We start from the raw sequence: 18,511 nt of genomic DNA on the forward strand, positions 1-18,511 counted from the left end.
TAAAAGGTGACACTATTCACTGCACTTCTCCCTAACCTTAAAAATCTACCATATTCATTTCACGTTAAAACAATCTATTAATTGCACATTTGAATGATTTAAAGGGTATCTGTGTGATTTAAAGGGTATCTTAATGATTTATAGGCTATCTATGAGTCATGAGGACGATGAGTCAAATCCTCTATGACCTCTACTATGTGGGTTAGGCCCTGTACATAGTGTTTGTGCCTGCATGTGTGTGTATCTGTCTCTATTTGTGTGTGTATCTGTCTATGTATGTGTGCTATGTGTGTGTATGTATCTGTCTCTGTGTGTTGTTAATCTGTGTGTGTGTGTTCCTCTGTCTCCTCCCCAGGAGATGCAGCTGGAGCATGCGCGGCAGGCCTTTGTTCAGAGGGACAAGGCCCACAGCGGCTCCATCTCCGCCCTGGACTTCAGGGACATCATGGTCACCATCCGGCCCCACATGCTCACACCCTTTGTGGAGGAGAGCCTGGTGGCTGTGGGTCTGGCTTCCTTGTTCTCTGCTTCTCCTCCCTCTCTCCCTCTATCCTTCTCCTAACGTGTCATTACCTCAAACCTCTCTGACAGCAAACCAGGCAGTTAAATATCTCTCTCTCTCACACACATACAAACACACACGCACGCACGCACGCACGCACGCACGCACGCACGCACGCACACACACACACACACACACACACACACACACACACACACACACACACACACACACACACACACACACACACACACACACACACACACACACACACACACACACATACATACATATATCTGTTTTGGTGTCCTCTCATTTTTTGTCTCTCTGTGTGAGGAAATAATTTTCTCACAATTGTGGTATTACATGTATGAATGGTATGTTTGTGTGAGTAATTAAGTATGTACAGTACCAGTCAAAAGTTTGGACACACCTACTAACACATATGGAATCATGTAGTAACCAAAAAAGTGTTAAACAAATCCAAATATATTTTAGATTCTTCAAAGTAGCCACAGACAGTGTAACCAGCAAAGCACCCCCACAGCATCACACCACCTCCTCCGTGTTTCACGGTGAGAACCACACATGTTGAGATCATCCGTTCACCTACTCTGCGTGTCACAGCGCGACACGGTTCCACACGCCGTATGGAACCAAAAATCTCTAATTTGGACTCATGAGGTCTAATGTCCATTGTTCTTGTTTCTTGACCCAACCAAGTCTCTTCTTCTTATTGGTGTCCTTTAGTAGTGTTTTTTTTGCAGCAAATCGGCCATGAAGGCCTGATTCACACAGTCTCCTCTGAACAGTTGATGTTGAGATGTGTCTGTTACTTGAACTCTGTGAAGCATTTATTTGGGCTGCAATCTGAGGCTGGTAACTCTAATGAATTTATCCTCTGCAGCAGAGGTAACTGGGTCTTCATTTCCTGTGGCGGTCCTCATGAAAGCAAGTTTCATCATAGCGCTTGATGGTTTTTGCGACTGCACTTGAAACTTTAGAAGTTCTTGACATGTTCCGTATTGACTGAGCTTCATGTTTTAAAGTAATGATGGACTGTCTTTCTGTTTGCTTATTTGAGCTGTTCTTGCCATAATATGTACATGGTTATCTTCTGTATACCACCCCTACCTTGTCACAACACATCTGATTGGCTCAAAGCATTAAGAAGGAAAGAAATTCCACAAACTAACTTTTAACAAGGCACACCTGTTAATTGAAATGCATTCCAGGTGACTACCTCATGAAGCTGGTTGAGAGAATGCCAAGTGTGTGCAAAGCTGTCGTCAAGGCAAAGGGTGGCTATTTTGAAGAATCTAAAACAAGAAATATATTTGGATTTGTTTAACACTTTTTTGGTTACTACATGATTCCATATGTGTTATTTCATAGTTTTGATGTCTTCACTATTATTCTACAATGTAGAAAATAATACAAATAAAGAAAAACACGTGAATGAGTAGGTGTGTCCAAACTTTTGACTGGTACTGTATGTCTCACATGTCACTGTGTGTGTGTGTGTCTCCCTCCATGTCTAGCCTGTTTTATAAACACCTAGTGAACTCTGTCATTTCTCCCACAATGTTTACCTCATAATCCAGCCATCTCTGGGTCCATGTTAGTAAACACACACTCACTTCCATTACAGGCTCATTAAACACAAGGCTGTGTGTGGAACCAAACCGACACACACTACACACACTACATACACTACATACTCTATAAACTCTACACACACTCTACACACACTACATACACTACATACTCTATAAACTCTACACACACTCTACACACACTCTACACACTCGACACACACTACATACTCTATAAACTCTACACACACTCTACACACACTACATACTCTATAAACTCTACACACACTCTGCACACACTCTACACACTCTACACACACTACATACTCTATAAACTTTACACACACTCTACACACACTCTACACACTACATACTCTATACACTCTACACACACTCTACACACTCTACACACACTACATACTCTATAAACTCTACACTACACACACTCTACACACACTATATACTCTATAAACTCTACACTACACACACTCTACACACTCTACACACACTACATACTCTATAAACTCTACACTACACACACTCTACACACACTACATACTCTATAAACTCTACACACACTCTACACACACTACACACTACACACAATCTATAGACTCTACACACACTCTACACACACTACACACACTCTACACACACTACACACACTACACACTCTACACTCTACACACACTCTACACACACTACACACTCTACACACACACTACACACTCTACACACACTACACACTATACACACACTACACACTATACACACACTACACACTCTACACACAACACACACTACACATTCTACACTCTACACACACTCTACACACACTACATACTCTATAAACTCTACACACACTCTGCACACACTCTACACACTCTACACACACTACATACTCTATAAACTTTACACACACTCTACACACACTCTACACACACTACATACTCTATACACTCTACACACACTCTACACACTCTACACACACTACATACTCTATAAACTCTACACTACACACACTCTACACACACTATATACTCTATAAACTCTACACTACACACACTCTACACACTCTACACACACTACATACTCTATAAACTCTACACTACACACACTCTACACACACTACATACTCTATAAACTCTACACACACTCTACACACACTACACACTACACACAATCTATAGACTCTACACACACTCTACACACACTACACACACTCTACACACACTACACACACTACACACTCTACACTCTACACACACTCTACACACACTACACACTCTACACACACACTACACACTCTACACACACTACACACTATACACACACTACACACTATACACACACTACACACTCTACACACAACACACACTACACATTCTACACTCTACACACACACACTACACACTATACACACCCTACACACTCTACACACACTACACACTCTTCACACACTCTACACACACTATACACACACTACACACTCTACACTCTACACACACTCTACACACACACTACACACTATACACACCCTACACACTCTACACACACTACACACTCTTCACACACTCTACACACACACTACACACACTACACACTCTACACACACTATACACACACTACACACTCTACACACACTACACACTCTACACACACTCTAAACACACTACACACTTTACATACACTATACACACTCTACACACACTACACACTCTACACACACTACACACTATACACACACTACACACACTACGCACTCTACACACACTACAAAATCTATACACACACTACACACTCTACACACACTCTACACACACACACAACACACTCTACACACTACACATTCTACAGAATCTACACACTCTACACACACTCTCTCCCTCTAATCTCATATATACAGTTGAAGTCGGAAGTTTACATACACCTTAGCCAAATACATTTAAACTCAGTTTTTCACAATTCCTGACATTTAATCCTAGTAAAAATTCCCTGTCTTAGGTCAGTTAGGATCACCACTTTATTTTAAGAATGTGAAATGTCAGAATAATAGTAGAGAGATTGATTTATTTCAGCTTTTATTTATTTCATCACATTCCCAGTGGGTCAGAAGTTTACATACACTCAATTAGTATTTGGTAGCATTGCCTTTAAATTGTTTAACTTAGGTCAAACGTGAATTTTGGCCCATTGTGGCCCACATCTTTTCAGTTCTGCCGACAAATTTTCTATAGGATTGAGGTCAGGGCTTTGTGATGGCCACTCCAATACCTTGACTTTGTTGTCCTTAAGCCATTTTGCCACAACTTTGGCAGTATGCTTGGGGTCATTGTCCATTTGGAAGACCCATTTGCGACCAAGCTTTAACTTCCTGACTGATGTCTTGAGATGTTGCATCCAATATATCATTGCTTGGGTGTAAATGTCATGGCTAGGGTGTAGATGCCATGGCTAGGGTGTAAATGTCATGGCTAGGGTGTAAATGTCATGGCTAGGGTGTAAATGTCATGGCTAGGGTGTAGATGTCATGGCTAGGGTGTAGATGTCATGGCTAGAGTGTAAATGTCATGGCTAGGGTGTAAATGTCATGGCTTGTGTGTAGATTTCATGGCTAGGGTGTAAATGTCATGGCTAGGGTGTAGATGTCATGGCTAGGGTGTAGATGTCATGGCTAGGGTGTAGATGTCATGGCTAGGGTGTAGATGTCATGACTAGGGTGTAAATGTCATGGCTAGGGTGTAAATGTCATGGCTAGGGTGTAAATGTCATGGCTAGGGTGTAGATGTCATGGCTAGGGTGTAGATGTCATGGCTAGAATGTAGATGTCATGGCTAGGGTGTAGATGTCATGGCTAGAATGTAGATGTCATGGCTAGGGTGTAGATGTCATGGCTAGGGTGTAAATGTCATGGCTAGGGTGTAAATGTCATGGCTAGGGTGTAGATGTCATGGCTAGAATGTAGATGTCATGGCTAGAATGTAGATGTCATGGCTAGGGTGTAGATGTCATGGCTAGGGTGTAAATGTCATGGCTAGGGTGTAGATGTCATGGCTAGGGTGTAGATGTCATGGCTAGGGTGTAGATGTCATGGCTAGGGTGTAGATGTCATGGCTAGAATGTAGATGTCATGGCTAGGGTGTAGATGTCATGACTAGGGTGTAAATGTCATGGCTAGGGTGTAAATGTCATGGCTAGGGTGTAGATGTCATGGCTAGGGTGTAGATGTCATGGCTAGGGTGTAGATGTCATGGCTAGAATGTAGATGTCATGGCTAGAATGTAGATGTCATGGCTAGGGTGTAGATGTCATGGCTAGAATGTAGATGTCATGGCTAGGGTGTAGATGTCATGGCTAGAATGTAGATGTCATGGCTAGAATGTAGATGTCATGGCTAGGGTGTAGATGTCATGGCTAGAATGTAGATGTCATGGCTAGGGTGTAGATGTCATGGCTAGGGTGTAGATATCATGGCTAGGGTGTAGATGTCATGGCTAGAATGTAGATGTCATGGCTAGGGTGTGGATGTCATGGCTAGAATGTAGATGTCATGGCTAGAATGTAGATGTCATGGCTAGGGTGTAGATGTCATGGCTAGGGTGTAGATGTCATGGCTAGGGTGTAGATGTCATGGCTAGAATGTAGATGTCATGGCTAGGGTGTAGATGTCATGGCTAGAATGTAGATGTCATGGCTAGAATGTAGATGTCATGGCTAGGGTGTAGATGTCATGGCTAGGGTGTAAATGTCATGGCTAGGGTGTAAATGTCATGGCTAGGGTGTAGATGTCATGGCTAGGGTGTAGATGTCATGGCTAGGGTGTAGATGTCATGGCTAGGGTGTAGATGTCATGGCTAGAATGTAGATGTCATGGCTAGGGTGTAGATGTCATGGCTAGGGTGTAGATGTCATGGCTAGGGTGTAGATGTCATGGCTAGAATGTAGATGTCATGGCTAGGGTGTAGATGTCATGGCTAGAATGTAGATGTCATGACTAGGGTGTATATGTCATGTCTAGGGTGTAAATGTCATGGCTAGAATATAGATGTCATGGCTAGGGTGTAGATGTAATGGCTAGAATGTAGATGTCATGGCTAGAATGTAGATGTCATGGCTAGAATGTAGATGTCATGGCTAGAATGTAGATGTCATGGCTAGGGTGTAGATGTCATGGATAGGGTGTAAATGTCATGGCTAGGGTGTAGATGTCATGGCTAGAATGTAGATGTCATGGCTAGGGTGTAGATGTCATGGCTAGGGCACAGTAATATGATGTTTCAGTGAACAGTGTGAGGCTGCTGGGTTTTTGGACGTGGATAAATGTGCCTTTCTGTCAGGAGAGGAGTGGAGGAGAGGAGAAGCTTCCTCCCTTCTTCTGCAGATGGCTTCTCTTCCTCACTGCAAGCTGTGGTGGGCTCACTGCTGTGTCTGTAAAGCAAACAGCGCCATCTAGTGAAAAGGATGGTTTTCCACGATTTTCCCCACACCCCCGCTATTAAAAATAGTACAAGATGAATATCTGCAATATTTCATCCACGTTACTTTAATGAATCATTCCATCTGAGAAAATGTAAATACTCGTATCAAACGGGACACCAACACATTGACGCTATCAAGTGCTTTTAAGTACTTTTAAACAGACTTAAATCAAGACGCCGTGTGTAACGATGAAAGAGTTGTGTTGTGGGCTGGAAGGAATGTGTGCAGTGGGTACTAGCCAACTGGAACGTTTTGAGTCTCTGTTTTAAACGTTACCTCGTTCTATTTTCTCTGCTTTACTCCAGCCTTCCATCCTCATTAGAGAAGCACTTCATTAAACAGAGCCTGATGACTACCGCTCTCCTCTCCTCTCTGGAAAGCCAGTTTGTGTGTGTATGGTGTGTGTGTTTGTGTGTGTGTGCTTGCGTGCCTGTCTCTCTCTGTGTGTGTTGCCGACGATCTCCTTTCCCAACACCGTAAATAAAACATATGTTAACATTGCCAAAGCAAGTGCAGTAGATAATAAACAAAAGTGAAATAAACAATAAAAATAAAAGTTAACAGTAAACATTACACTCACAGAAGTTCCCAAAGACATTTTAAATGTCATATTATGTATATATTCAGTGTTGTAACGATGTGCAAATAGTTAAACATAAATATGGGTTGTGTTTTCTCTCCCTCTCTCTCCCTCTGCCTCCCCCTTCTCCCTACCTCCTCTCTCTCTCCCAGGCGGCCGGGGGCAGTACATCTCACCAGGTCAGTTTTTCCTACTTTAACGGCTTCAACTCTCTCCTGAACAACATGGATGTCATTAGGAAGATCTACACCACACTGGCTGGGAGCAGTAGAGTCCTGGAAGTCACTAAAGGTTGGTAGACATACATACGCTAACACACATGCACGCACACACGCATACATAATCAGATACGTTCATGCACGCACACACAGCATACATGCGTACACAGACACACACACACACACAGAGAATGTGGTTGTGTGTTTTTAGTTGTTTTGTTTGTTTTCTTTTTTCCACTCTCCACCCCCCACCTCCTCCTCCTTGTCTACATTTGATTGGCCCTGCTGGATGCGTCCCAATAGACACATGGGAAGTTGACCCAGAATTCTCAGCAGCAGTGGCGGGTCTCTCACTGGGCCTGTCTGTGACACATCCTCTCTGGCTCTGGTTTGGCTAGGAGTTTCCCCTGAGTCACAGATCTAGGATCAGCTAACCCTGCCCAAATTCTACCCTAAACCATTAGAGGGTAAACGGCCAGGACCAAACTAACAGTTGTTTCACAAATCACAAATAGCATAGAGGAAAGGAAAAACATACACAATATGTCATGATTTGACGTGATATGACGGGTGGCAGGTAGCCTAGTGCTTAGAGCGTTGGACTAGTAACCCGAAAGGTTGCAAGGTAAAAAATCTGTCGTTCTGCCCCTATCCAAGGCAGTTAACCCACTGTTCCTAGGCCGTCATTGAAAATAAGAATTTGTTCTTAACTAACTTGTCTAGTTAAATAAAGGTAAAATAAAAAAATAAGAATGGCAGTTAACATGTGTTAAGTTAGAGTTATCAATTAGCTCAACAGCCCCCCTCCACATAATTTATCTCTCTCCCTCTCTACCTCAGAGGCCAGTTGTTGAACTGTACCAATGTCTCTCCCTGTCTGGTATAAGCTGAGCACTGTAGGCTTGGTTCTCTCTTTCTCTCTTGATGCTGAGTAGGTCAGTCCACCACATGGCTCTGGGGTTCTGGGTTCTGGGTATGTGAGTGTGATGCTATCGGGGCCTTATCGGGGGTGTGGGCCTGAGTTCCCTTGGCTGTTCCCACCGTGGCGTGGCCGTGGCTGGGCTGTGGTGCACCCCCAGCCACAGTCATTAGGCTCTACTGGGACCTGGTCTGTGCGTGCAGAGCTCCACGTCTCCATCTCTCTCTCGCTCCCACCCCCACCCTCTGTGACCCCTACCAACCGGCCTGATTGATTCCGTATGTGAGGCGGGGCCACTGTTTTGGTTTGGAACGTCATCGCTGTGGTTACCGCCCCCCACGCCCTCATTTCTTAGGGCAGGGCTGATTACAACATTCACTTCAATGAAATGAATGCAACTCGTTCTGTGGTCTGCTACATGGAATATACACAATATATGTAAGAGTATGTGAACACCCCTTCAAATTAGTGGATTCAGCAACACCTGTTGGTGACAGGTGTATATGATCGAGCACACAGCCATTCCATCTCCATAGACAAACATTGGCAGTAGAATGGCCTTACTGAGGAGCTGGGAGACTTTCAACGTAACACCGTCATAGGATGCCACCTTTCCAACAACTCAGTTTGTCAAATGTATGTCCTACTAGAGCTGCCCCGGACAACTGTAAGGGAGGGTATAGTGATGTGGAAATGCTGAGTCCCACAAAACACCAGTCTCTACATCAACAGTGAAGAGGCGACTCTGGGATGGTGGCCTTCTAGGCAGAGTTGCAAAGAAAAAGCCATTTCTCAGACTGGCCAATAAAAAGAAAAGATGAAGATGGGCAAAGAACACAGACACTGGACAGAGGAACTCTGCCTAGAAGGCCAGCATCCTGGAGTTGCCTCTTCACTGTTGATGTTGAGACTGGTGTTTTGCGGGTACTATTTAATGCAGCTGCCAGTTGAGGACTTGTGAGGCATCTGTTTCTCAAACTAGACACTCTAATGTACTTGTCCTCTTACTCAGTTGTTCACCGGGGCCTCCCACTCCTCTTTCTATTCTAGTTAGAGTCAGTTTGCGCTGTTCTGTGAAGGGAGTAGTACACAGTGTTGTACAAGAGCTTCAGTTTCTTGGCAATTTCTCGCATGGAATAGCCTTCTTTTCTCAGAACAAGAATAGACTGACAAGTTTCAGAAGAAAGGTATTTTTGAGCCTGTAATCGAACCCACAAATGCTGATGCTCCAGATACTTAACTAGTCTAAAGAAGGCCAGTTTTATTATTTCTTTAATCAGAACAACAGTTTTCAGCTGTGCTAACATAATTGCTAAATAGTTTTCTAGTGATTAATTAGCATTTTAAAATGATTAACTTGGATTAGCTAACACAACGTGCCATTGGAACACAGGAGTCATGGTTGCTGATAATGGGCCTCTGTACGCCTATGTAGATATTCCATAAAAAATCTGCCATTTCCAGCTACAACAGTCATTTACAACAATAACAATGTCTACATTTACATTTACATTTAAGTCATTTAGCAGACGCTCTTATCCGGAGCGACTTACAAATTGGTGCATTCACCTTATGATATCCAGTGGAACAACCACTTTACAATAGTGCATCTAACTCTTTTAAGGGGGGGGGGGGTTAGAAGGATTACTTTATCCTATCCTAGGTATTCCTTAAAGAGGTGGGGTTTCAGGTGTCTCCGGAAGGTGGTGATTGACTCCGCTGACCTGGCGTCGTGAGGGAGTTTGTTCCACCATTGGGGTGCCAGAGCAGCGAACAGTTTTGACTGGGCTGAGCGGGAACTGTACTTCCTCAGAGGTAGGGAGGCGAGCAGGCCAGAGGTGGATGAACGCAGTGCCCTTGTTTGGGTGTAGGGCCTGATCAGAGCCTGAAGGTACGGAGGTGCCGTTCCCCTCACAGCTCCGTAGGCAAGCACCATGGTCTTGTAGCGGATGCGAGCTTCAACTGGAAGCCAGTGGAGAGAGCGGAGGAGCGGGGTGACGTGAGAGAACTTGGGAAGGTTGAACACCAGACGGGCTGCGGCGTTCTGGATGAGTTGTAGGGGTTTAATGGCACAGGCAGGGAGCCCAGCCAACAGCGAGTTGCAGTAATCCAGACGGGAGATGACAAGTGCCTGGATTAGGACCTGCGCCGCTTCCTGCGTGAGGCAGGGTCGTACTCTGCGAATGTTGTAGAGCATGAACCTACAGGAACGGGTCACCGCCTTGATGTTAGTTGAGAACGACAGGGTGTTGTCCAGGATCACGCCAAGGTTCTTAGCACTCTGGGAGGAGGACACAATGGAGTTGTCAACCGTGATGGCGAGATCATGGAACGGGCAGTCCTTCCCCGGGAGGAAGAGCAGCTCCGTCTTGCCGAGGTTCAGCTTGAGGTGGTGATCCGTCATCCACACTGATATGTCTGCCAGACATGCAGAGATGCGATTCACCACCTGGTTATCAGAGGGGGGAAAGGAGAAGATTAATTGTGTGTCGTCTGCATAGCAATGATAGGAGAGACCATGTGAGGATATGACAGAGCCAAGTGACTTGGTGTATAGCGAGAATAGGAGAGGGCCTAGAACAGAGCCCTGGGGGACACCAGTGGTGAGAGCACGTGGTGCGGAGACAGATTCTCGCCACGCCACCTGGTAGGAGCGACCTGTCAGGTAGGACGCAATCCAAGCGTGGGCCGCGCCAGAGATGCCCAGCTCGGAGAGGGTGGAGAGGAGGATCTGATGGTTCACAGTATCAAAGGCAGCCGATAGGTCTAGAAGGATGAGAGCAGAGGAGAGAGAGTTAGCTTTAGCAGTGCGGAGCGCCTCCGTGACACAGAGAAGAGCAGTCTCAGTTGAATGACTAGTCTTGAAACCTGACTGATTTGGATCAAGAAGGTCATTCTGAGAGAGATAGCAGGAGAGCTGGCCAAGGACGGCACGTTCAAGAGTTTTGGAGAGAAAAGAAAGAAGGGATACTGGTCTGTAGTTGTTGACATCGGAGGGATCGAGTGTAGGTTTTTTCAGAAGGGGTGCAACTCTCGCTCTCTTGAAGACGGAAGGGACGTAGCCAGCGGTCAAGGATGAGTTGATGAGCGAGGTGAGGTAAGGGAGAAGGTCTCCGGAAATGGTCTGGAGAAGAGAGGAGGGGATAGGGTCAAGCGGGCAGGTTGTTGGGCGGCCGGCCGTCACAAGACGCGAGATTTCATCTGGAGAGAGTCTACACTGTATTTCGGATCAATTTGATGTTATTTTTATGGACAAAAAATGTTATTTTCTTTCAAAAACAAGGACATTTCTAAGTGACCAAATTTATGAACGGTAGTGTAGATCTTTGTGTATAGACTGTCAGATGATCTTTGTGTATAGATTGTCAGATGATATTTGTGTATAGACTGTCAGATGATATTTGTGTATAGACAGTCAGATGATCTTTCTGTATAGACAGTCAGATGATCTTTCTGTATAGACAGTCAGATGATCTTTGTGTATAGACTGTCAGATGATCTTTGTGTATAGACTGTCAGATGATCTTTGTGTATAGACTGTCAGATGATCTTTCTGTATAGACAGTCAGATGATCTTTCTGTATAGACAGTCAGATGATCTTTCTGTATAGACAGTCAGATGATCTTTCTGTATAGACTGTCAGATGATCTTTCTGTATAGACTGTCAGATGATGTTTCTGTATAGACTGTCAGATGATCTTTCTGTATAGACAGTCAGATGATCTTTGTGTATAGACTGTCAGATGATCTTTGTGTATAGACTGTCAGATGATCTTTGTGTATAGACTGTCAGATGATCTTTGTGTATAGACAGTCAGATGATCTTTGTATATAGACTGAGAGTGAGTTGATGTCTGGGAGTAAACTGAGCTATCTGATCTCTGCTCTACTGAATATATAAACTCAGCCTAAAAAGAAACGTCTCTTTTTCAGGACCCTGTCTTTCAAAGATAATTCGTAAAAATCCAAATAACTTCACACATCTTCATTGTAAAGGGTTTAAACACTGTTTCCCATGCTTGCTTGTTCAATGAACCATAAACAATTAATGAACATGCACCTGTGGAACGGTCGTTAAGACACTAACAGCTTACAGATGGTAGGCAATTAAGGTCACAGTTATGAAAACTCAGGACACTAAAAATGCCTTTCTACTGACTCTGAAAAACACCACAAGAAAGATGCCCAGGGTCCATGCTCATCTGCGTGAACGTGCCTTAGGCATGCTGCAAGGAGGCATAAGAACTGCAGATGTGGCCAGGGCAATAAACTGCCATGTCCATACTGTGAGATGCCTAAGACAGCGCTACAGGGAGACAGGACGGACAGCTGATCATTCTCGCAGTGTCAGACCACGTGTAACAACACCTGCACAGGATCGGTACATCCGAACATCACACTTGCGGGACAGGTACAGGATGGCAACAACAACTGCCCGAGTTACACCAGGAATGCACAATCCCTCCATCAGTGCTGACTGTCCGCAATAGGCTGAGAGAGGCTGGACTGAGTGTTTGTACGCCTGTTGTAAGGCAGGACCTCATCAGACATCAATGGCAACAATGTCGCCTATGGGCTGGACCAGACAGGACTGCCAAAAAGTGCTCTTCACTGACGAGTCGCGGTTTTGTCTCACCAGGGGTGATGGTCGGATTTGCGTTTATCGTTAAAGGAATGAGCTTTACACCGAGGCTTGTACTCTGGAGCGGGATCGATTTGGAGGTGGAGGGTCCGTCATGGTGTCTCACAGCATCATCAGACTGAGCTTGTTGTCATTGCAGGCAATCTCAACGCTGTGCGTTACAGGGAAGACATCCTCCTCCCTCATGTGGTACACTTCCTGCAGGCTCATCCTGACATGACCCTCCAGCATGACAATGCCACCAGCCATACTGCTAGTTCTGTGCATGATTTCCTGCAAGACAGGAATGTCAGTGTTCGGCCATGGCCAGCGAAGAGCCCGGATCTCAATCCTATTGAGCACGTCTGGGACCTGTTGGATTGGAGGGTGAGGGCTAGGGCCATTCCCCCCCAGAAGTGTCTGGGAACTTGCAGGTACCTTGGTGGAAGAGTGGGGTAACATATCACAGCAAGAACTGGCAAATCTGGTGCAGTCCATGAGGAGGAGATGCACTACAGTACTTAATGCAGCTGGTGGCCACGCCAGATACAGACTGTTACTTTTGATTTTGCCCCCCCTTTGTTCAGGGACACATTATTCAATTTCTGTTAGTCACATGTCTGTGGAACTTGTTCAGTTTATGTCTCAGTTGTTGAATCTTGTTATGTTCATACAAATATTTACACAATTTGTTGAAAATAAATGCAGTTGGGGCCTCCCGGGTGGCGCAGTGGTCTAGGGCACTGCATCGCAGCGTAAGCTGCGCCACCAGAGACTCTGGGTTCGCGCCCAGGCTCTGTCGCAGCCGGCCGCGATCGGGAGGTCCGTGGGGCGACGCACAATTTGCCTAGCGTCGTCCGGGTTAGGGAGGGTTTGGCCGGTAGGGATATCCTTGTCTTATCGCGCACCAGCGACTCCTGTGGCGGGCCGGGCGCAGTGCGCGCTAACCAAGGGAGCCAGGTGCACGGTGTTTCCTCCGACACATTGGTGCGGCTGGCTTCCAGGTTGGAGGCGCGCTGTGTTAAGAAGCAGTGCGGCTTGGTTGGGTTGTGTTTCAGAGGACGCATGGCTTTCGACCTTTGTCTCTCCCGAGCCCTTACGGGAGTTGTAGCGATGAGACAAGATAGTAATTACTAGCAATTGGATACCACGAAAATTGGGGAGAAAAGGGGGTAAAATGTATTAAATTTAAAAATTTAAAAATAAAAATAAAATAAACGCAGTTGACAGTGAGAGGACGTTTATTTTTTTGCTGAGTTTATGTGTGTCACGACACAGCCAGGGCAGTGTCCTTGAATAAGCTGGTCACTCAATACCAGATACCAGCCCTGGTCAAAAGTAGTGCACTAAATAGGGAAATAGAATGTCATTTGGGATGTAACCCAAGCCAGTTATCAACCTGTTCATTATGTACCTAACACTTCCCCTACTGTACACTTTCTGTCTGTCTAAAGAACAGATTAAGTCAATTCAATAAGGCTTTGTAAACAGGAAATACATGTGGGAACTAATTTAAGGGGATTATCTCAAACACTGTATTTGTGTATAGGACGTTGGACTTGTGGGAAAGAGAGATTTTATTCTCAACTGGGATCACCTGTATAAATCAAAGATAAATAAAGTGGGAGTATCCATCACACTCCTCTTCTCTCCTCTCATTTCCTCTTCTCTTCTCTCCTCTTTGTCTGCTCTTCTTTCCTCTCCTCTCATTTCTTCGTCTCCTCCTCTCCTCTCCTTCTCTCCTGTAACAGAGGAGTTCATCATTGTGGCCCAGAGGTTTGGTCAGGTGACTCCGATGGAGGTGGACATCCTGTTCCAACTGGCCGACCTCTCTGAGTCCCGGGGGTGAGTCACACACCAAGGCTAGGCCTAAAATAGATAGCCCTATTCAGTTTAATAGCTTAATTACAGTTGCGTTCAAGATACATAATTATGCAAAACAGATCATACATGATAAGCCCTCTCAACCTCAGTTTTAAATCATTGAATTCCAGCAATATTGAATGAAGCTACATATTAGGGGAAACATTTTCCCACAGTCATTGATACTGCATAGTGTAGTCCATTCCTCTGATTGTATTTCCACATTAGCATGTACTGTTGTAGTTAATACTAGTTTTCAGTTTATTGGGTCTCAATAGCCTGTCCCATTAATCCATGTGGTTGTCATTGGATCACTGGAGCTCGTCATACCCGGTCGTTCTTCTTCCAAAATGTCTGCTTTCACTGCAGCCTGATCAAATGAGCCAGACATGACTCTTCTGAATCCCCTTTACTCAAATAAGCCTTCAAAACTCAGCATTTGTCTGAGGAAGAGGAGACACATACACAAGAGCATACACACACACAGGGGAAGGGGAGTCCACACGGAACGCCAGCGGTTCTTCTAACTGTACACGGCTCACGTTCCCATTTCTCTTGCTCCATAGGGTCGACCGGCGGCGTAGAGTGCCAGTAATTTGTGCACTCTCTGAGCACCTGATTATTATTTCTGGGCAATGGGATACTTTAATAGTCTCCCCAGCCTCTGATTGGAGATGCAGGAGATAATTGTTCCCAATAATCGGAGGGGATTGAGCTGCTCCCAAATCTGGGAACGTCACAGAGATGTTATGTGGACGCTGGGGCGCATGCACAGAGTTGGAGAGGTCCCCGGAGTCACGGACAAATGTTTTTGTTTTGTTTGGATGCAGCGAGGGAAAGAGAGAATGAGGGAGAGGGATGTAGTTGGTCATTGATATTGTTGAATATCAAGTATCGTTGAAAATCTTACCAGGGTCAGAAGGAAAAAGTCAGAAGCATTTAAATGGTAGAACCGTTTGAAACTTTTCCCTCTCTCCTCCTCTCTTCCAGCCGTGTTGGTCTGTTGGACATTGACAGGATTGCTCCACTAGAGGAAGGGGCCCTCCCATACAACCTGGTGGAGGTCCAGAGACAGGTAAAAAATGAGAGAAAGAAGGGAAAAATGAGAGAAGAGAAGACTTGCTGATGGTTTTAGCATCTTTTTCAGCTTCAGAGATATAGGCTGTGATTCAATTCAAAGCTCTATAGCGCCTTGGACTATAGCATACTTTTAAAGGTAATTTACAGTTGAGCCGACATGCGCAGCATTTGCCATGAATGCGATCTGTACAAATGCCTTTAAAAGGTGCATTGTCGGCTGTTTAGTGGCCTGCACTATAGAGCACCTTGGATTGAATCCCGGCCATAGTTATTCTCTAACTGTAGTCTAGAAACATGTCCTGTTAATGGTCACAGCCTTGAAGTTCACTGGTGATGTTGGGTTTTTCTATGATTACTTCCATTACTGAATATATATCAGCAATACACTAGGACAGACTTATCCAACATGAAACATAAGAAACTGAAGAAATGTTTTTATCTTTCTAAATCCCCACATACCAGTCCGATTTCCAGCCCACTTGCTCTGTTTGTGTCAGATTCTCAAATGACAGCCATTGAACGAAATGCCAAGGAGAACACAACTTCTAAAAGTGTGTCTTTGATTGGATCTCTCCAGAGAAAGAAATACAATTAGATATCAGAAACCTCTCTATGACAGTATACTGTATCTTTGTCAAAAATGTTTTTAAACCCTGTTAATTTAAGACTAACTCCAGCTGTTTAAATAAGTTACAGTGCCTTCAAAAAGTATTCACACCCCTTGACTTTTTCCACATTTTGTTGTGTTACAAATTGGGATAAAAATTTACTTTGTTTTTGTAATTTTCTTTATGTACACAAAATGCTCTGTAATGTCAAAGTGTAAGAAAAATTAAAAAATAAAACACTAATATATCTTGATTAGATAAGTATTCAACCCTGTGAGTCAATACGTGTTAGAATCACCTTTGGCAGCGATTACAGCTGTGAGTTTTTGGGGTAAGTCTCTAAGGCCCCAATTGCTACCTGAGTTAAGCACACTTAAATGGAACGTTATTCCCTTTTTATGCAGTTTTCTCTCTATGCGTATTCTGACCTTGAACTTAAGCACGAGAATAGAATGCTATTCACCCACTATTTGTTTAGGGTGGAGATCTCAGAAATGAAGGTTTGGCGGAGGTGTGTCTACAGATAAGCCATATTCTGACCGTGACTTAATTCCACCACCTTTACGCGTGAGGAAACCATGAGAATGGTCGGGCGAACCTACCGGTTCCAAGTGGAAAAAGCATCTACTTCATTTTTTCAGATAGAAATAACAGCATTCTCCATGACCTATCATTTATAAATGAATAAGAGCTATTGATAAGAGCTAGGTAAATTATTAATCCGTTTGGGTAAATAATAAATACACAAACAATAGTTTTAGATTATTTTTTCTTATGATTCCTGGAGACGAATGTGAAACCAGCCATATGGAAGCAAACTGAAAATCATATCAACATGGCATGTATTGCAGCCCCTTTTCTACAGTGAAATAGTCTATAAATAGCTGTGCCGTTATTCAGAATTTTAATTGTGTACCCTCATAATTTTCCTGGATGAAATTAGGACACCCAAGCTATAGGCTTCTATAGGGCTGAAACAATTTGTAGCTTACATTTTGCATCATTCCATTCCGTTAACGTTTCTTTCCTCTGTTACGTCTGCTAATTTGGGATAATGTAGCCTACTTGAATCATTATGGAACTCAGACGACACGTAGCAGGTTAAACCTGGAGCCTGGCGCATGGTTCACGATGACTGGAGCGTTGTCATGCAGTTCCATGATTAGTGAGGATTAGGGTAGATTCATAGAACTACTGTTCAACCCCTATTGTACATCCTTTTCCACCTTCCAATATTTCATGGTTTGAACTTGAATATGACAACTTTCAGAATGAATCAAACCACTGTATTTTTTATTCAGCAATATATTTTCTACGTAAAGGCTCTCCAAAACATTTTTTTTAATCATTCATACGTACTTTCCTAGCCCTAAAATGTGCCTAAATAATCTAAAAGATTTTTTAAATCTGCCAGTTGGTGCTGAAACTGAGATGAAGATGCATAGATGGCATTCTTTCATTGATCCCTATTTTCTGAACCCCTTCTCTCAATGTGTTCTATTGACTTTGTCGACCAAATTATAATTAAAGGTACACCTTATTTAAAGGGATGGCTTAAGATCAAGGTACTGAAAACCCTATATAATGAAAACTCCACGAGAAAATCTGTTGGCCAGTAAGTGGGAGGGTTTTCAATGGTTGAATTACATTTATTCAGCGTGCGCAAGGTAACCTCGCCTGCAAAGCCCGTTATGCACCTGCATAAGGTAAGTCTGAATACCAACTACTAAGAAGTGCGTAGGAAAGGCATGCATAAGAAAGGCGTAATTTCCTAAATTGGAATCTGTCCCTGGAAGCTTTGCACACCTTGATTGTACAATATTTGGCCTGATTTGTTTTTTTTAAGTCTTCAAGCTCTGTCAAGTTTGTTGTAGATCATTGCTGGACAGCCATTTTCAAGTCTTGCCTAGATTTTCAAGATAATTTAATTTAAAACTGTAACTAGGCCACTCAGGAACATTCAATGTCATCTTGGTAAGCAACTCCAGTGTACACTGAGTATAGAAAACATTAAGAACACCTGCTCTTTCCATTACATAGACTGA

At 43.9% G+C, this 18,511-nt stretch overlaps 1 protein-coding gene across 1 annotated transcript in view; it reads left to right on the plus strand.

Moving 5' to 3' along the window:
- Positions 1-18,511, plus strand: part of LOC139559284 (electrogenic aspartate/glutamate antiporter SLC25A13, mitochondrial-like) — a 98,306-nt gene that overhangs the window by 23,251 nt on the left and 56,544 nt on the right. The window contains exons 6-9 of the mRNA XM_071375141.1: positions 356-502; positions 7,309-7,447; positions 14,667-14,760; positions 15,769-15,853. Of these exons, the coding sequence (XP_071231242.1) occupies positions 356-502; positions 7,309-7,447; positions 14,667-14,760; positions 15,769-15,853 (465 nt within the window). The remainder of the gene's footprint in view (positions 1-355; positions 503-7,308; positions 7,448-14,666; positions 14,761-15,768; positions 15,854-18,511) is intronic.

The sequence above is a fragment of the Salvelinus alpinus genome, chromosome 29 (assembly GCF_045679555.1).
Source record: "Salvelinus alpinus chromosome 29, SLU_Salpinus.1, whole genome shotgun sequence".
Taxonomy (NCBI): Eukaryota; Metazoa; Chordata; class Actinopteri; order Salmoniformes; family Salmonidae; genus Salvelinus; species Salvelinus alpinus.